Source organism: Plutella xylostella, chromosome 17, assembly GCF_932276165.1.
Source record: "Plutella xylostella chromosome 17, ilPluXylo3.1, whole genome shotgun sequence".
Taxonomy (NCBI): domain Eukaryota; kingdom Metazoa; phylum Arthropoda; class Insecta; order Lepidoptera; family Plutellidae; genus Plutella; species Plutella xylostella.
The window spans coordinates 3,200,257-3,217,572 of record NC_063997.1 but is presented as its reverse complement, the minus strand read 5'-3'; the positions used below and the strand labels follow the sequence as shown (position 1 = coordinate 3,217,572).

Sequence of the window (17,316 nt, the reverse complement as noted above, 5' to 3'; positions counted from 1 at the left end):
GTAGTTAGAATTAGAAACAATTTTATTATCTAATCAAATGATGTAAGTAGCGTCATCTGTTGAGCGGCCACACACGACTGAATAGAATATGGATAAAATGATGTAAGTAGGGACATCTGTTAAGCTATGACATACAACTGCTCATACATTATTGTGAATTCTTAGAATAAAGGTGTCAGGTCACTCAGCCAATCATGCACAGAATCACGGAACGGACCCACTTATACCTGCTGTCAGAAATGTCGCACTGTCAGCGCTGTTCATTTTTCAATGTCAGTGTCAGGTGTCAGCTGTCACCTGTCAGCCCAGTCCAAATTTTGTTGTCAAACAAAATTAACCTGCACTGCAAGATTTTTACAAATTTTCCTTTTTTCTTGTTAATTTAACAGGTAATTCCAAGGTAAACAGGAACTAAGACAAATTAAAACAATGAGCGAAGAAAAAGCATCAGATGACAATCAATCGGATTTGTCAGCCGCTACGGAGAACTTAAAAATTGAGGCCGAACCGAAAGACAGCGGAGACCAAGGAAAAACTGATAAAGTGAAAAGTAAGCATAAACACTTAAATCGGTACCTATTGCTTCGTAGTTTTGTAACTAATTCTACTTTTATTAATTCAATTTTCAAGACTTCAGTGCACTTTTGGCCTAATATCATTTATGATCTAAAATGAAGCAGTTCTCGTTTATTGTTTTTCATAACCCCACTTGTATAAATAGTGAACTAATGACATACTAATTTAATATTTATGTAATGGCTAATTCCAGTTGACATACTTCTGAAAGCCACTGGTAATGCTCCAATAATGAAGAAGAAGAAATGGGCTGTGGACGCAGAGAAACCGATCGGGTGGATCATGGAGTTTGTCAAGAAATACCTGAAGTTGGAACCTGATGAAAGACTGGTAATTTGGCATATTCATATCTAGTAATAAATAAATATGAAAAGACTTTACACAAAACTAAAGTGTAGTGCATTGTCAGGTATGAAAAAGCTATGATCACAGTGTGAATTCTTGATTACTGCTGTTGTTTTGTTTTTAAGTTCTTAACATTGAATTATCATGTATATCTCATAATGTATTGGTACTTGGTAAATCACATCAACTCAATTTAGATGAATAAGATGATGAATGTATGTTCATTAGTATAATAAGTATTATTTTTTACAGTTCCTGTATGTAAATCAGACATTTGCGCCATCACCTGACCAAATAGTGAAGAATTTGTATGACTGCTTCGGAACTGACGGTAAACTAGTCCTACATTATTGCAAAACTCAAGCTTGGGGGTGAGAATATATAATGTATGGTAAATTAAATAATGTAAATATGTTTTAGCCACTGTATAGGAATATGTTTAAAAGTGATGCCTGGTCAATGTGTACATAAAGAAAGTGTCAAGGAAGTACATAAAGCTATAATCAAACTTTATGTAGCAAGATTTAAATAATGTATATTTCACACCATTATTTTATTCCTGCTTTAATATTTTGCTACATGTCATTTGATGAGCTATCGATCATCTTCTAATTTATGTTTTGTGATACTTATTTATTGAGATCTACTTGTATGTATTGTATAGTTATAAGATAACATGTCATTCCTACATTATTTTATGAATAAACACACCAAATAACCCACAATATAGTTTATTTCATAATAGTAAGAAGTATTAAAATTAAATAGGAACACACACACAGTCATATAAAAGACCTATAAGTATTAAGCTAAATCTATTTTCTTTTATCGCCGCCGCCGCTATTGACGGACTCCTTGCTTGGTGTTTTTTTTGGAAGATTGTCTTTAACTGGAAACAAAAGAAAACTAATTACAGCATATTTCATGGTAAGTATAACACTCCATCCTTCTCTACTTTTAAATAAGTACTTAACACAACTCTTTGAAATAGGATATAGGTAGGCACACTCTTGGTAAACAAATCAAGACACAGTTAACCAAACCAACCTAAAGAATACGTGAAAAAATATATGTAAGTATTAGTTAGGGACAGGCTCTTCCACAGCCTATAACCGCACGAAACACATACAAAGGAAATCTCAGGAGACCAAAGTAACACAACAATCTAGCCACAAAACCAGTCATTACCTCCAGAGCCCTTGCTGCCCCTACTGCCTCCAGACTTGGCCGAGTCTCCGCTGCTCTGTACCGAAGCCCTGGACGGGTTCTTCGGAGGCTCGCACGGGCAGCACGCGTGCACGCTGCTGCGCGATGTGTTCATCTTCTCTATCTTTTCGTCCTGGGAAAGGAAGTGTTGGGTTGGTAAATTAGTAGTTTTAAAGCTTATGGTGAGCTAGTGTCTTTTTTGATGCTCTGGAAAGCGCACAGCCTGTTACAATCCACTGCTGGAAATGAGCCTCCTTCAAGATTGGATGCTTATTGCATAATCTCGCGAGTCGGAGATAATGAAATATACTCTGAATAGAAACTGGAATGAATGGTGGCTGTAAAATACCTTATTGTTTGCTGTGAGTAATTATGTGCCGTTGTCAGTATTTCAAGTAAATGTTTCTTTCTCTAATTTACAAGAAATAAACATGAGGATTTAGTTTGGCTCATGGAATACTTGATGTTCTCCTGTTGTGTAGAAATGAGGACCAACCTTAGAAGGCGCTGAAGGTAGTTTTAGCGAAATTTCACTAGCCGGCGTAGGTGGCGGCGTCTTTGGAATATATTCCTGTAAAAATACATTAATTAAGTTGTAGTTCAGAATTATAAGAGAGGCTATAAGTTTTCACAAGCTAATCAGCTCATAACTTTACTATTTACTTTGCACATTGGCACAAATATACTTTTTTAGGTACAAAAGTAAAAAATACGCAATCTTCTGTCCCAAAAGTACCAGGCTCACAGAAACAGCAAAGAGCTCACCGCCGGCATCTTCCATATAACGATGCTGCCGGCCGCGCAACAGCTGACGATGTACCGCATGTCCGGAGAGAACCGCAGGCAGGTGACCGCGCCCGCGTGCCCAAGGCCCGTGTGCGTGTATATGCCCTCCTGGTACTTCCATAGCTGGAATGAGGAATAGTTGGTGTTATAATAATAGTAATAAAAGGTGTTTAAGTCAGCAAAATGGTTTGTCACGTCAGTCAAGGATGCATGGCATCTTTATTGACGTAGATAAACGGCACTATAGAGTGATTCGCGTAAAAAATACGTTAGGTAGAAAACTCCGACCACCAGAAAAAGCGTAAAATAAACTCATAGCGGCAGAAATCGGTCTTGATTATACACAGCCATGTTTAATTCTTGTTGAGGTATACCAGGGAGACCAAATTCTTACCTTCACCATCTGATCGTTAGCGCCAGTGGCAAACAGCTCGCCGTTGTATGAGATGTCCAAACCATTCACCGCACCCACCTTACTCGCTTCCAGCTGGAAAAAAGAACAAAAATAAAATTAATAATCGGAATGATACGAGTTATCAAGTGTAGCATCGACTTTACCATTGAGGAAATCCATGCTGGCTTGATTTTAGAACAGAGCAGATAGACACACCTACACCTTTGTAACACGATGAGTTGTGTAGTCGTCCACCACTTAGGTAGGTAAGTCATTTTAGATAATCGTGTCACCGGCATAGTAACCTGTACTCGTTGATAAGCCATCAAGAATCCTGATATGATTTATCCACCCCTCTAGCATGGGGTGACTCTCCGGCGCATCCTGGGTAGTCAGCGACTGACTGGACAATCCTTTCACCATGGTGAGAAACACATAGTGTGGACACTCTAGTGTTTGTCACCGCCATGCTAAGAAGAACAATATACCTCCCTGGCCAGGGTGCCCGTGGCGGTCTCCCAGCAGGCGACGCGGCGGTCCGAGCCGGCCGTCAGCAGCTGGCAGCCGCCGGGCTCGTAGCGCGCGCACGAGAACAGCGTGTTGGCGTACAGCACGCGCCGCCGCGGGGAGCTGGGGGGGGGTCTCTGCTTCTAGCCGCCCGAAGGCTTTAGAGGACATCTTTGGAAGGCTTTTTGCCAGTCCCTACGGTCTAAGCGTATCGCTCATTAGTAGTCGCAATGATTTATAAGACCAATGTATGGAAAAGCGAGTGTTCTAAGCGTACCTACTTACATAATATTCATATTCAATATAAGCCGCTCCCGCTCCGATCCAGACTCAGCTACAATAAGAATCCTGCAGTCACTATAGATAGCACCCACCTCCCTGGCCAGGGTGCCCGTGGCGGTCTCCCAGCAGGCGACGCGGCGGTCCGAGCCGGCCGTCAGCAGCTGGCAGCCGCCGGGCTCGTAGCGCGCGCACGAGAACAGCGTGTTGGCGTACAGCACGCGCCGCCGCGGGGAGCTGGGGGGGGGTCTCTGCTTCTAGCCGCCCGAAGGCTTTAGAGGACATCTTTGGAAGGCTTTTTGCCAGTCCCTACGGTCTAAGCGTATCGCTCATTAGTAGTCGCAATGATTTATAAGACCAATGTATGGAAAAGCGAGTGTTCTAAGCGTACCTACTTACATAATATTCATATTCAATATAAGCCGCTCCCGCTCCGATCCAGACTCAGCTACAATAAGAATCCTGCAGTCACTATAGATAGCACCCACCTCCCTGGCCAGGGTGCCCGTGGCGGTCTCCCAGCAGGCGACGCGGCGGTCCGAGCCGGCCGTCAGCAGCTGGCAGCCGCCGGGCTCGTAGCGCGCGCACGAGAACAGCGTGTTGGCGTACAGCACGCGCCGCCGCGATAGCGAACTGGGGAATGAGTTGTTTAGCATCAGTCTCGGATGCACGGGTCCGTTATCGGCGTAGATTAACGTTACTATATCGCGATTCACCATGAACACGATTATCGATGCCGATAACAGACCCGCGTCGCAGGGCCAGGATTTGAATTTTACTACTTAGGAAGTAGGTAACTAGCTATCAGGACTTTTTTCTAAAAAAAAACACGCACTCACGCCTTGTACTAATGTACTCCCTTGCGGGGTAGGCAGAGGTGCATTGCTGCACCCACTTTTCGCCAGAGTGTTATGTTAGTCCCAATGTAATAGGGGGCGGGCCTATTGCCATTTTACGGGCACATCCAAGACCCGAGAACAAATATCTGTGTTTAAACAAATATCTGCCCCAGCCGGGAATCGAACCCGGGACCATCGGCTCAGTAGTCAGGGTCACTAACCACTACGCCATTCGGTCGTCGTTTTTTCTATACCTACTTAAACTATACTACTACTATCTATTTTATAGGTTAGACACTCGGTTTTATGCAGAATTAGATACTTAGGTATGATTAACTTTACCTACCACTATGTATTTTGAATCAACAGAACTATAAATAATAAATATAAGTAAGAAACTAAATGAAAGTAGTTACTTACTTAATTAACTTATAAGAAGTTTATTTCTTTTCATGGGTAGTTATGCTATTATAAATTTTCTGCTGCCAATCTTCCACTACAACAACTACCAGTTCAACAGCAAAATCACACATAAACCAACTCACATAAGGTCCCAAATGATGCAGCTGCCGTCTGTCCCCGCGCTGACTGCCTCACAGTTGTTGGGCGACACCTGTATAGCCGACACGGGACTCTTGTGTTCTTTTAGGACCTTCTTGAGCGTCTGGCATTGAGGCTTTATGTCCCAAACGCGGACCTGACGGAGAGATTATATTATAAAGCATTGGAGCAGCATAAGTAGCTGTACATTTGTATATACCTTATATACCTTGTCAAACTCACAAACTGCCTATTAAAGCATTGTCAGTTTGTTATGTCGGTAGTTTGACAATGAATAAAAGGGTATAGGTACTTATGCAGCTGACCATACCTATCTATATCGAATTTTGAAGTTAATAAGTAAATGTTCCACCACATAGCAAGCGGTGTAGAGTGCCGCATGTGACTTGACACAGTGCATAAAGTGGCGCGATGTCAGATCTGGAATTCCATGTACACTTAAACACCCGCTAGAGGCGCCGCTGTCTATGTATAATATCTATAGTTTCTCTCTAGTTACCGCTAGAGGCGCCACTTTCTATGTAGGAAAGAAACTCGGTAACTAAGCTAGGCCCAGCAAGGTTCTACCGACCTGTCCCTCTGTGCCTCCGGAGACGAGCGTGGCCCCGTCGGCGGTCATGTCCAGCCCGACGCGCCCTTGTTGTGTGTGTTGAGGATGCAGTACATGAGCCGTTATGTATTCTACCTCTAGTTTCTGTCTAGTGGCCGCTAGAGGCGCCACTGTGTATGTATTCTACCTCTAGTTTCTGTCTAGTGGCCACTAGAGGCGCCACTGTGTATGTATTCTACCTCTAGTTTCTGTCTAGTGGCCGCTAGAGGCGCCACTGTGTATGTATTCTACCTCTAGTTTCTGTCTAGTGGCCGCTAGAGGCGCCACTGTGTATGTATTCTACCTCTAGTTGCTGTCTAGTGGCCGCTAGAGGCGCCACTGTGTATGTATTCTACCTCTAGTTGCTGTCTAGTGGCCGCTAGAGGCGCCACTGTGTATGTATTCTACCTCTAGTTGCTGTCTAGTGGCCGCTAGAGGCGCCACTGTGTATGTATTCTACCTCTAGTTGCTGTCTAGTGGCCGCTAGAGGCGCCACTGTGTATGTATTCTACCTCTAGTTTCTGTCTAGTGGCCGCTAGAGGCGCCACTGTGTATGTAGGACCGCTGACCTGCCCCTCGCAGCCTCCGGAGACGAGAGTGGTGCCATCTGTGGTCATGTCCAGCGCCGACGCGCCCTTGTTGTGTGTGTTGAGGATGCAGTACATGAGCCGCCCTGTCAGCGGGGTGAAGGCGCGGATGCAGCCGTCGTTCCATGCTGGAAGAGTTATAATAGGTTATGGTTTGTGTTGGAATTTAATACTACTATTATTTATTTAATTACTGTGGTAAATACAGAGAAAACTCAATTAAACTTTTAATAGGTTATTTATTTATTACGACCATTACTTGACGCAGAGAAAAATCAAGAGTGACAGTAGTGACATTGACGTGACAGCTGACATTGACATGACAGCTCATTGACGTTGACGTTTTGTTGACGTTTCATGATGAGTTGCGTTCCATTTTTCCATCATCCTCTCCTGAACGCAAACCCATGGCTTTACAGCAAAACTCATGCTTGGTTCGGTGAAGTCCTTTTGTGAGGACGTCAGCAGCCATCTCATCAGTACTTTTGTAGTGGACTTCGATCTTCCGACTAGATACCTTCTCTCGGATGAAGTGGTACCTCACGTCAATATGTTTACTGCGGGCATGGTAAACATCACTACCTGAAAGCTTAATTGTACTTTGATTATCACAATACATGATAAATGGCTGGTCCGTTTGTTCAGACCAGAGCTCACGGTGTAACTGGCCGAGCCACAGTGCCTCTTGTACTGCAGAAGTTAGAGACATGTATTCAGCCTCTGTGGACGATAGGGCCACGGTCAACTGCCTTTTAGAAGCCCAACTTATAGCAGCTCCCTGAAACAGAAAAACATGACCGGTGCACGAACGCCGGTCTTCTATATTCGATGCCCAGTCTGCATCACAGTAACCAACAACATTTTCTTCATTCTTCTTGTATGTTAGTTTCATGTTTGATGTTCCTTTTAGGTATCTGAGCACTCTTTTTAATGCTATCCAGTGTTCTTTAGTGGGCTTGCTATTGAAGCGGCTTAACATATTCACTGCATATGTTATATCTGGTCGTGTACCTTGAGACAGATATAAAAGACATCCAACTGCTTCATGATATGGTATGTCAGTCCTGACTTCATCATCACTCTTGGCCGGTATCAACTTCATGCTGACATCACAAGGTGTGTTGACTGCTTTGCTTTCTGCCATTCCAAAGCGTTGTAATATTTTCTCAATGTACAACGACTGATCTAATGAAATTTCATCTTCTTTTCTTGTTATTTTCAAACCAATACAAAATCTGGCTTCTCCTAGATCTTTCATTTTGAATTTTTGAGTTAATTTTTCTTTTACAGTATTTACAGTTCCTTCTCTGCTGTAAAAGAACAATAAATCATCGACATACAATGTTATGAACAGTATATCGTTCTCGTTTATGCAATAATATATGCAGGGATCAACTCTACTCCGTGACAAGCCAATATCTTGAAGTGCAGTATTCAATTTTATATTCCACTGTCGGCTCGCTTGTTTCAGACCATAGATGGATTTCTTAAGGTGGCATACACTGTTGCTGTCCTTCTCATACAAGGGTGGCTGGGTCATGTAAAGTTCCTCCTCTACATCTCCTTGCAAAAATGCTGAAATGGCATCCATTTGATGAATTTTGAGATCATACTTAGCTGCTGTAGCTACTAGACATCTGAGGGAAGTGTAACGGACCACTGGGGCAAATACTTCTTGATAATCTATATCTTTTCTTTGCTTATACCCTTTTATTACTAGCCTGGCTTTATATTTTGCAATCTCTCCATTTTCATTTCTCTTAGTTTTATACACCCACTTGCAGGGTATGGCTCTCTTTCCTTTAGGCAAGTCAGTGAGAATCCAAGTATCATTCTCTAACAGTGACTCATATTCTACATCCATGGCATCTCTCCATTGCTGAGCTAGTTCGCTTTTCAATGCTTCTTCAGTACTCTGAGGATCACAGTCCAGCACACTCATTGCGGATTCATTGCTTAAGCACATGTATGACACAGGATCTGATTGATCAGCTTGTTCTCTTAACTGTCTCCGTGTTCTTACTGTGACATTTGTTGATGGTGACAATGGTCTGCTTGGTACATAGTCTGTGTCTTCGAATTCATCTGATGAACTAGAAACTTCTATAGTTGCATCTGCGACTGAAACATTTAATGGGGCTCTATTATCATCATGGGTATGTACAATTTCAACTGCAGCTGGTTTACTCGGTGTACAAGTTGTATTTGACTGATATCTTTCATTAGTGCATGTTTTATCTTTCACGTTGTCTGTTTCTATGGAGATTTTCGTCTGTTGGACCGTATCTTCTAGAAATACAACGTCTCTGCTCATTATAACGCGCTTATTTTTCGGGTCTATGAACCTGTAGCCTTTTGTAGTATCACTGTACCCAACAAAAATTAACTCACGTGATTTGGGGTCCCATTTCTGCCTCCTTTCCTTGGGTACATGTACCATAGCTCGACAGCCAAATACCTTCATGTGACTGATGTTGGGCTTTGATCCGGTCCATACCTCATATGGAGTGGCATCTGACGACAGCCCCCGACAGGGAGAGCGATTTACAATGTATGCAGCAGTCGATATGGCTTCTGCCCAGTATTCTTTCTGTAAACATGCATTAAAAATCATACATTTAGCCTTTTCTACAAGTGTACGGTTCATTCTTTCTGCTAGCCCATTCTGCTCCGGAGTGTATGGGTTTGAAGTTTGATGAATAATACCTGCAGATCTCAGAAAATTATGGAAACTGTGGTTAACATATTCTTTACCATTATCGGACCGAAGAATCTTTATCTTTCTGTTTAACTCATTTTCCACCTGATTTTTAAATTCCTTGAACTTTTCTAAGGCTTCACTTTTGTGGGTCAACATGTATACATACACTTTTCTGGAATAATCATCTATAAAGGTGAGAAAATACCTGGAACCTCCAATAGACTTGTTCTCCATCGGTCCACATACGTCTGAGTGGACTAGCTCTAGCAGTTCAGATGCCCGGGAGCCCCCATGGTTGAACGGTTGTCTGGTCTGTTTCCCTTCCAGACAGGAAGTGCATGCTGCGTCTTCTTTCTGCGTGGATAATTTCATACCCTCGGCACAGATCTGTAATTTATCTAGGTCATTGTAATTAATGTGGCCCATTCTTTGGTGCCACAAGAAGTTACTGTCCCCTTTTGAAGTTACTGATGATAGGGCTTGGTGTAGATTGGTGTTAAGTCGATATGTGCCATTTACACGATCAGCTGTTGCTGCAATCTCACCATTGCTATTCCTTATAATACAGCCTTTCTCATTAAACTTGACAGTACAGCCATTTTCAATAATTTTACTGACAGATAGCAAGTTTGTAGCTAAGTCCGGTACATAAAGAACATCTTTTACCTGTATGTTGTTGAGCGAACTGTTTGGGCCCTTCACCCCTATGATAATGTTCCCAGTTGATATAACTTTTAGCACCTTATCATCTGCCACTCGCACATGGGGTACCTTGGGTGCCGTTTCATTTTCCAGCCACACTCGATGTCTAGACATATGTGCAGATGCTCCAGAATCAATATACCAGTTGTTTTCATCGTTAACTGAAACAGCTGAAAAAGCAGCTACAAAATTGGTATTAGTATTTTGATTACCATTCTTTTTATTCTTCTACAAAACTTGCTATAGTGACCATATTTGTTGCAATTAAAACAGCGGGGACCTTTTGATTTTCCTCTAGAATTTTCTCCATATTTATGTACAATGAGTGCTGAATTCTCAGTCGGCTTAATGTTTACATCCTGTAAAATCTTAGTTTTGACAAAGTCTGCTGTTATGGAAGTGCCCGAGCTTTCTAATGCCATGAGCATAGGTTTATATGACTCCGGCAGCCCAGCTAGTAACAATGTACCCAGCCATTCATCATCCACTTTGAAGTTAATGTTACGGAGCTTGTGTGCAGTGGACATAATTTTATTTACATAGTCCTCAACACTTGAACTGCTATCTAAAGTGGTTGTTATCAGAGATTTTAGTAAGCCAACCTTTCGTGTAAGACCTGAGTCGCTAAAAGCTTGTTGCAAATTGAGCCATACCTCTTTAGAAGTGGTGCATTCCTCGATGTGAACATAATTTATCGGGTCAACTAGCAGGATTATCTTCGACTTTGCCTTTTTGTCCTTCTTCTGGTCAACGTTGGTTCCTTCAACACACTCCCAGAGCTCTTCATGCTCTAAATATGTTTGTACTGCAAACTTCCAGGTCGAGTAGTTGTCACGGCCAATTAATTTGTCGATGCTGAATGCACTTGCATTTGACGACATGTCTTGATTGTATTACAACAAATAACTTAAATGTCCTGTTTGCTGAAATTTCGGCAATCAAGTTGTGCCGGCCGGCGGACAATAATGTTATCTCGTGATATTTTTGCAATCACGCACTTAATACCTGAAATTTGTTAAGAACCACGCTCTGCTACCATCGTCGAAAAGAGGTGTATGTAGCTGTTGTTCAACATAGTCGAAAAGCTGAGAAAGCAGTTCAGATTGACCCCCTGAATCACCCCCTTTACCGGCTTAGTACACCACTTTTGCCACATCCTGTAGACTTAAACCCACACTTTCGTAAACTCACCAGTGACCAGCGACTTCCCGTCGGCAGTGAACAGCACGGCGGAGCACACGAAGTTGGGCACCTCTATCCTCAGCAGCTCCTGTGCCGAGGCCGCGCTCCACACGCGTGCTGACCCCGCGCCGGCGGTCGCGAATACGCCTGACATTCCTCTGAGAAGGGATACAATATGACTAATAAATGGCTAAAGCCATGGCCACTCTAATAACTACCTCTGGAGAACCGGCGAATGAAGATGTATAATGGTTCTTTAATATAAGATTATCCAAGGAACTAGAGAACCGAGTGAGGACCACATAAGTACACCTCGAATACACCAATCATACCTTTGAGGAGGAAAGAGGACTACAGTTGGGCACCTCGAACATGCCAGTGAGGAGCAGGCGAATGGGGATGTAATGGTTCATTAAATTCGATTAACCAATAATAACAATATTTTGTGGACAAAACGTTCCGAGTGAGGGCTTATGAATCAATGGACTGTGGATGAACCGTTTCATGTTCCAGGCAAATAGGGCTATAGCGAAAACCGCGTTCGGAGTTCATAATACGTAATATGTAGGTATGCGGACAAGCTATAGATGTCGGAAATATGGGCAGCTGATTGGGCTTAGATATCTAACGATGGAAGTTATTGTGGGCTACTTTTACGCCAGAATTACCAAGGGAAACAGTTATAACACTATTGTATAAACTATTAAACACTTACTTAGGAAACGCGATATCATTGATAGCGCACCGATGGCACGTCACCACGAGTATCGCCTCGAACGTCTTCACGTTTATAGCGTAGATCTCGCTGGTTCGAGTCCCGGCCAGCAGGATGCGGTTGTCTCCTTGCATCTGGTCTGATTCCATCAGCTCTAGAGACGTGATGCTGCCCGGGAGCTTCACGCTTCTTAGCTGTGGGGTATGATATAACATATACAATTATTATGTATACTGTGAGTATATTCTTTAATGTGAAAGCTCTGTGAAATTGCCACACTATAACGTCTATAACCATGTCAACTTGCCCAAATTGGGGCTAGGTAACTATCTACGCTTGTTGCATTTATTAACGAACGTTAGGTGAACGTCCATGCCACAATAGACGAATGGCGGCGCAAAAATTGTTGTCGTCACATTAGTTGGCGTATGAAGAAGTACTGACAGGCCTACGAATAGGGCGAGATACTATGAGTTCGTCCACCATTTTTCTGTTTCTTTTACCTTCACTCGTTATACAACGTCAACAGCAGAAACATTTTGTCCACAAGAAATCTCCATCCCTTCATCATCACAGTACAAACTCACGGCCTTGTAGCTGGGCGCGGTGGGCTGGCACAGCCTGGTCTTGGGCGCCGCCCTGCAGCCGCCCTCGCGCAGCGCGTCCACCGAGCCGTCGCCGCCGCCCACCACCAGGCACCCGTCAGACATTAGTAGTATTGTACCTACACTAGCGACCGCGGGGAGAGAACAAGATGGCGGCTGTCTCTTTATTGATTAATATTATTTATTTATTTATTTAATACTTTATTATGAGAGGATTCAGATCAGAGCGCTTTTTTGCCGCAATAAGTAATATCTACTTACCCAGTGTCATAAAGCGCGCACAAATGGCGTTATCGCGTGGTAATCCATAGTATATAATCCTTGGATAGGTATAGAAACCAGTGTCCTGGGCTTCATATGCAAGTTTTACTAGCTATTATAGCGCGCGCAGATAAAGAAAAAATATTAAAATGGCGACCGATAGATAACAGTTGATCCGCCATTTTCATATACTTTCTTCATCATCAGCGACTTGACTTATAACACCAACTACCTAGATACATTAGTACAAACTCACGGCCTTGTAGCTGGGCGCGGTGGGCTGGCACAGCCTGGTCTTGGGCGCCGCCCTGCAGCCGCCCTCGCGCAGCGCGTCCACCGAGCCGTCGCCGCCGCCCACCACCAGGCACCCGTCAGACATTAGGAGTATGGATTCTACACCTGCGTAAAAAGTTATAAACCGTGAAGGAAATAGGTTCTGTCGTTTGGGATCGAGTTACGCTACAAGAGATGGCAAACATCTTATAGACCCTATTTTTTCGAGAGGGATTAAATATTTATAACTGGGTTTAGCGTGACTGCAATATACCTATAAGGGAATTGACGGTGCTTAAGATGAACGACCCAATGAACTAATCACGCCACTAATGCTAGTAGGTTCTGGCATTGCTAAGATGCTGTTGTACGTTTCTTGAGCGATACAATAGCCAATTTACTTATGTTGATCCTAGCTTGTTTTGAGTTTTACCGTGCTGCCAATGTTAACATATTTCACATTTATACTCACCCTGACTATAACAAACGGCCTCCGGCTTCTGGTTCTTCTTCTGCCGGCCGCACTTGGCGAGGCAGCCAATGAGCGCCGGCTTGCACGTGTCCACCGGAACAGCGAGGTCCGCCGGATAGTTGATCGAGAACTTTATTATGTCGCCGGACCTGCAAGTATTAGGTAGAAGAATAATATCATGCTTTGAGACGCATGCGGCTTACCTTCTAGCTTCTTCTTAATTTCTTCAGCCTATAAAAGTAAATGGAAATCTGTTCAGCCGTTTGAGGACAACGCTACGGTTTATACTCTAGCCACCTTTCGCAAGTCGTCACCCCATCGTGCTGCACAGGGCGTTTGCCTAGTCACGGTCTCTACTCCAGAACACGTTTATATACCCCATCGGTTTTCGGTCCTGCGACAGATGTGACCAGCAGTTGTTCGGAATGACCCTCTGTCAGTCATCCCCTTTCTGCTTACTTTATGATATACCACTTCTGCAACACCCTGTATAATGTATAACTCACGTGGTACCAGCATATCCGATGCTATCATCATCTGCGATGGCAAGGCTGCGAACACAGCGGCGCAGCTTTCCCAGAGCCACGTCCACCACCTCTAGGGAAGAACTACCCGGGTGCATCGACCACACGCGGAGATTCGCTGGAATATGTGCAGAAAGTTCATTTATTTATTTATTTTAATATTTTACGAAGCCTGTAATGCTAGCACCAGTCACTGGCTGGAAATATAGCGGTACTCTCTTGAAAAACTGTGGACCTATGACCTTAGACAGGTAGCAGGCATTGTCTGGGTGAGGAAGGCCGATGGAAGACAGTCTTGCAGCGCACTCTCGTGATGATTAAGGGCTGATGATGATGGTTGATGATTACTTCTCTATCTTCGTTGCTCATTTAACCCTCGTTAAACTTATAGTTTACAGCACTCTACGTATCTTTGGCTGTATCTGGCTCTGACGTAGGCCTATGAGCGGCGGCGGCGAAGCGTTGAAACAGCACCTATCTAATCTACCTTTCACTCTACAAGCACCCTCAACCCATACCACTCACAATCGCCGCCAGTAACAAAAGCATTAGGCCTCTTATTAAGGCTGGCCGCACAGGTCGCATCCCCAGTAGTCAGTCTCGCAGCCGGGGTGGTGGCGGTGACGTATTCATATTCATATTCACTTTTATGTTCGCATGCCTTTGCTATAGCATAGACTAATTATAGGTTCCTATAATGCGCTTTATATAGTGAGAGGTTTGTTGATATTTGTTATGGCTCAATAAATAAATATAGTGTCTACCTCCTATCTTCTAAAACATAACAGTTAACAGCAGCAAGGCAGGGTTATCAAACTGACTCCCAGCCCAATAGTCAACCCCTACCACTCACAATCGCCGCCAGTTACAAAAGCATTCGGCCTCTTATTTAGGCTGGCTGCACAGGTCGCATCCCCAGTAGTCAGCCTCGCGGCCGGGGCGGTGGCGGTGACGTAGATAAACCCTTATGTTCGCATACCTTTGCTATATTATGAGCTTTATAGCTAAGTGAGAGGTTTGTTAAGGTGGTTCGCACGTTTGTTATGGCCCAATAACTATTTATAGTGTCTGGTGTCTGCCACCTATGTATGTTCTAAAACTCTAACTCCCAGTATTCAACCCCTACCACTCACAGTCACCGCCAGTAACAAAAGCATTCGGTCTCTTATTAAGGCTGGCCGCACAGGTCGCATCCCCAGTCGTCAGTCTTGCAGCCGGCGCGGTGGCGGTGGCGGCTCCGGCCTCGCAGTTCCACAGCACCAGGGCGCCATCGTCTCGACCGCCGAGAGAAATGAGGAAACGGGCGTCGGATGAGAAGGTTAAAGCTTCTACGCGGACCTGAGAGGAGGAGATTGATAGATAGATAGAATACGCTTTATTTGCACACCAACAAAGAATCATATGAATAACAAATTACAACTTAATTAGGGTACAAAAGGCGGTCTTATCACTAAAAGTGATCTCGGCCAGACAACCTTTGGATGGAGGGAATAAGACATAAGATTGGGGATTGAGGTGTAGGTAGTTAGAGATTTTAGTTTAAAGGGGGGTCTTCTTCTTCTAGCACCGTCTCCTATCGAATGTTGGCAATCATCCTGCTGATTTCCGTCTTGGAGGCCGCCGCACGAAACAATTCTCCGGTGCTCAGCTCAGCGCTGTGTAGCAAAATTAATGGCTAGGTACACCAAAACTTAAACTGGTCAGCTTTGCTAATTTATTCATTATGGCTTTATAATCCAGGAGGTGGATAGTGTGATGTAGGTAGATGGAATTTACTCTAGGGTGAAATAGTGCCGGTGAGGTATCTATTTGGGCACAAATGTATTTAGGTACTAGGTTTCCTGAAAACTATAAGGTTCGGCGCAAATTGGGCCACCGACCACAGCCACCGGTGGCCACTCACCGGTTGTATTTAATAGACACGCCGCACACTTGTGGCCGGTGGCGGCCACTCGCTACGGTAGTGTCAGCGCGCGACGGCTGCCGGTGGCTGTGGTCGGTGGCCCAATTTGCGCCGAGCCTAAGTTGTTTAATATTTATAGGCATTACCTTGTGCAGCTCATGGCTTCCAATTTTAATCTTCTTTTGGAAATCCCACAAAATCACCAAAGCTTTAAATCCGATGTGATTGATTTGTCCGGAACCAATGTATTTTCCTGAAATCATAAAAAAACGGAAAAATTAGTGTCTTCAAAGAAATATAACTTGTAAGTCTAATCATAATCTGCCAGGACCTTTAACAACTGGGGTAAAGAGCTCTTTGGGGGTCTATATCCAGCAGTGGATGATTATGGGCTTATGATGATGATAAGTTAATAACAAATAAATACTAATTAAATACACACCATCAAATGACACAGCAACAGTAGAAACACTGTTAGAGTGCCCACTAAGGAAGTGCATCTGCTTCGACTTCCAATGCTGTATGCAGACCTTGTTGCCCATCGGGTAGATGATGTGTTCCCCGTCCGGGTGGACCTTCAGGCCTTTGATTGCTGACCCTGGAAATATTAAGTTAAGGGCGTTAGAGGGTTCTATTCTATTCTGAGAGGGTCGAAGTTCATGAACATGGGTCTTATGACTGGAATCTTTGCCTAGCTCCCGTCCAGTTAGGGTGTGACTTGGTTGGCTTTGGTGCTCAAGGATAAGAAATTTTGAAGAAGTTAGATAGGGATGATGAAGATATGCTTGATTTAGCTAAGGAACATTGTATTTGCAATACAATAAGTTAGGTTAAAATGTTTAACACACAGTAGTAGTTAGGGAAACACTTTCATTAACATTGGTGTAGAAAAAAATATTAAACTTACCATCAAATCCAATTATAGCATGAGCCTCTAAGGATTTCACTTCTTTAGCCATGTTGATATCAAGCAAAAAGTATTTTCAACTAATAAGAAATCACTTAAGTAAAGTAAAAACTATAAATTCACTGATTTCCCAAAAAAGTTTCAGATGTTGTTGCTAAACAACAGTAAACAGGATTGGTTGCCATGGAAACCAAACTAATTTTTTTTAAGACTATGGAATTTTATGATAATGCCCACATTAGGACTAAAGAAGGAACCAGAAAAGTTAGTATGATGAAACTGTAGTGCACCAGAGTGCACACTAGCATTTAAGCAGGAAGCAACTTGCATTTACAATCATCTGCCCTAAATTATCTACTGCAGGACATAGACCGATCCTAACAAGCATCATACAACACCTGG

The 17,316-nt window shown here is 43.4% G+C and overlaps 2 protein-coding genes across 2 annotated transcripts; one reads left to right on the top strand and one right to left on the bottom strand.

The window, feature by feature from the left end:
• The first annotated feature begins 298 nt into the window (after positions 1-298).
• On the top strand, positions 299-1,646 carry LOC105392873 (autophagy protein 12-like). Its single transcript, XM_048626679.1, has 3 exons — positions 299-550; positions 770-906; positions 1,174-1,646. Exons 1-3 carry the CDS (start codon positions 430-432, stop codon positions 1,294-1,296), a joined length of 381 nt encoding a protein of 126 aa, XP_048482636.1. The 5' UTR covers positions 299-429; the 3' UTR covers positions 1,297-1,646.
• Positions 1,647-2,071: 425 nt separating this feature from the next.
• On the bottom strand, positions 2,072-17,059 carry LOC105392880 (cilia- and flagella-associated protein 52). Its single transcript, XM_048626871.1, has 20 exons — positions 16,915-17,059; positions 16,450-16,605; positions 16,154-16,260; positions 15,238-15,442; positions 14,630-14,770; positions 14,087-14,222; positions 13,581-13,729; positions 13,083-13,234; positions 12,557-12,736; positions 11,970-12,163; positions 11,264-11,412; positions 6,652-6,797; positions 5,478-5,629; positions 4,493-4,726; positions 4,189-4,330; positions 3,796-3,957; positions 3,308-3,400; positions 2,893-3,036; positions 2,624-2,698; positions 2,072-2,260 (listed from the first exon to the last, which is right to left on the bottom strand). Exons 1-20 carry the CDS (start codon positions 16,964-16,966, stop codon positions 2,087-2,089), a joined length of 2,943 nt encoding a protein of 980 aa, XP_048482828.1. The 5' UTR covers positions 16,967-17,059; the 3' UTR covers positions 2,072-2,086.
• Positions 17,060-17,316: the final 257 nt, after the last annotated feature.

What these genes read in the sequence shown, in the direction of transcription:
- LOC105392880 (XM_048626871.1), bottom strand. Translation starts at nt 16,966, where the DNA reads ATGGCTAAAGAAGTGAAATCCTTAGAGGCTCATGCTATAATTGGATTT. An exon ending in TGTTGCTGTGTCATTTGATG is followed by an intron (nt 16,261 to 16,449) that starts GTGTGTATTTAA and finishes TTATGATTTCAG; the next exon opens with GAAAATACATTGGTTCCGGA. An exon ending in ATCGGATATGCTGGTACCAC is followed by an intron (nt 13,730 to 14,086) that starts GTGAGTTATACA and finishes TAATACTTGCAG; the next exon opens with GTCCGGCGACATAATAAAGT.
- LOC105392873 (XM_048626679.1), top strand. Translation starts at nt 430, where the DNA reads ATGAGCGAAGAAAAAGCATCAGATGACAATCAATCGGATTTGTCAGCC. An exon ending in AAAAACTGATAAAGTGAAAA is followed by an intron (nt 551 to 769) that starts GTAAGCATAAAC and finishes GGCTAATTCCAG; the next exon opens with TTGACATACTTCTGAAAGCC. An exon ending in TGGAACCTGATGAAAGACTG is followed by an intron (nt 907 to 1,173) that starts GTAATTTGGCAT and finishes TATTTTTTACAG; the next exon opens with TTCCTGTATGTAAATCAGAC.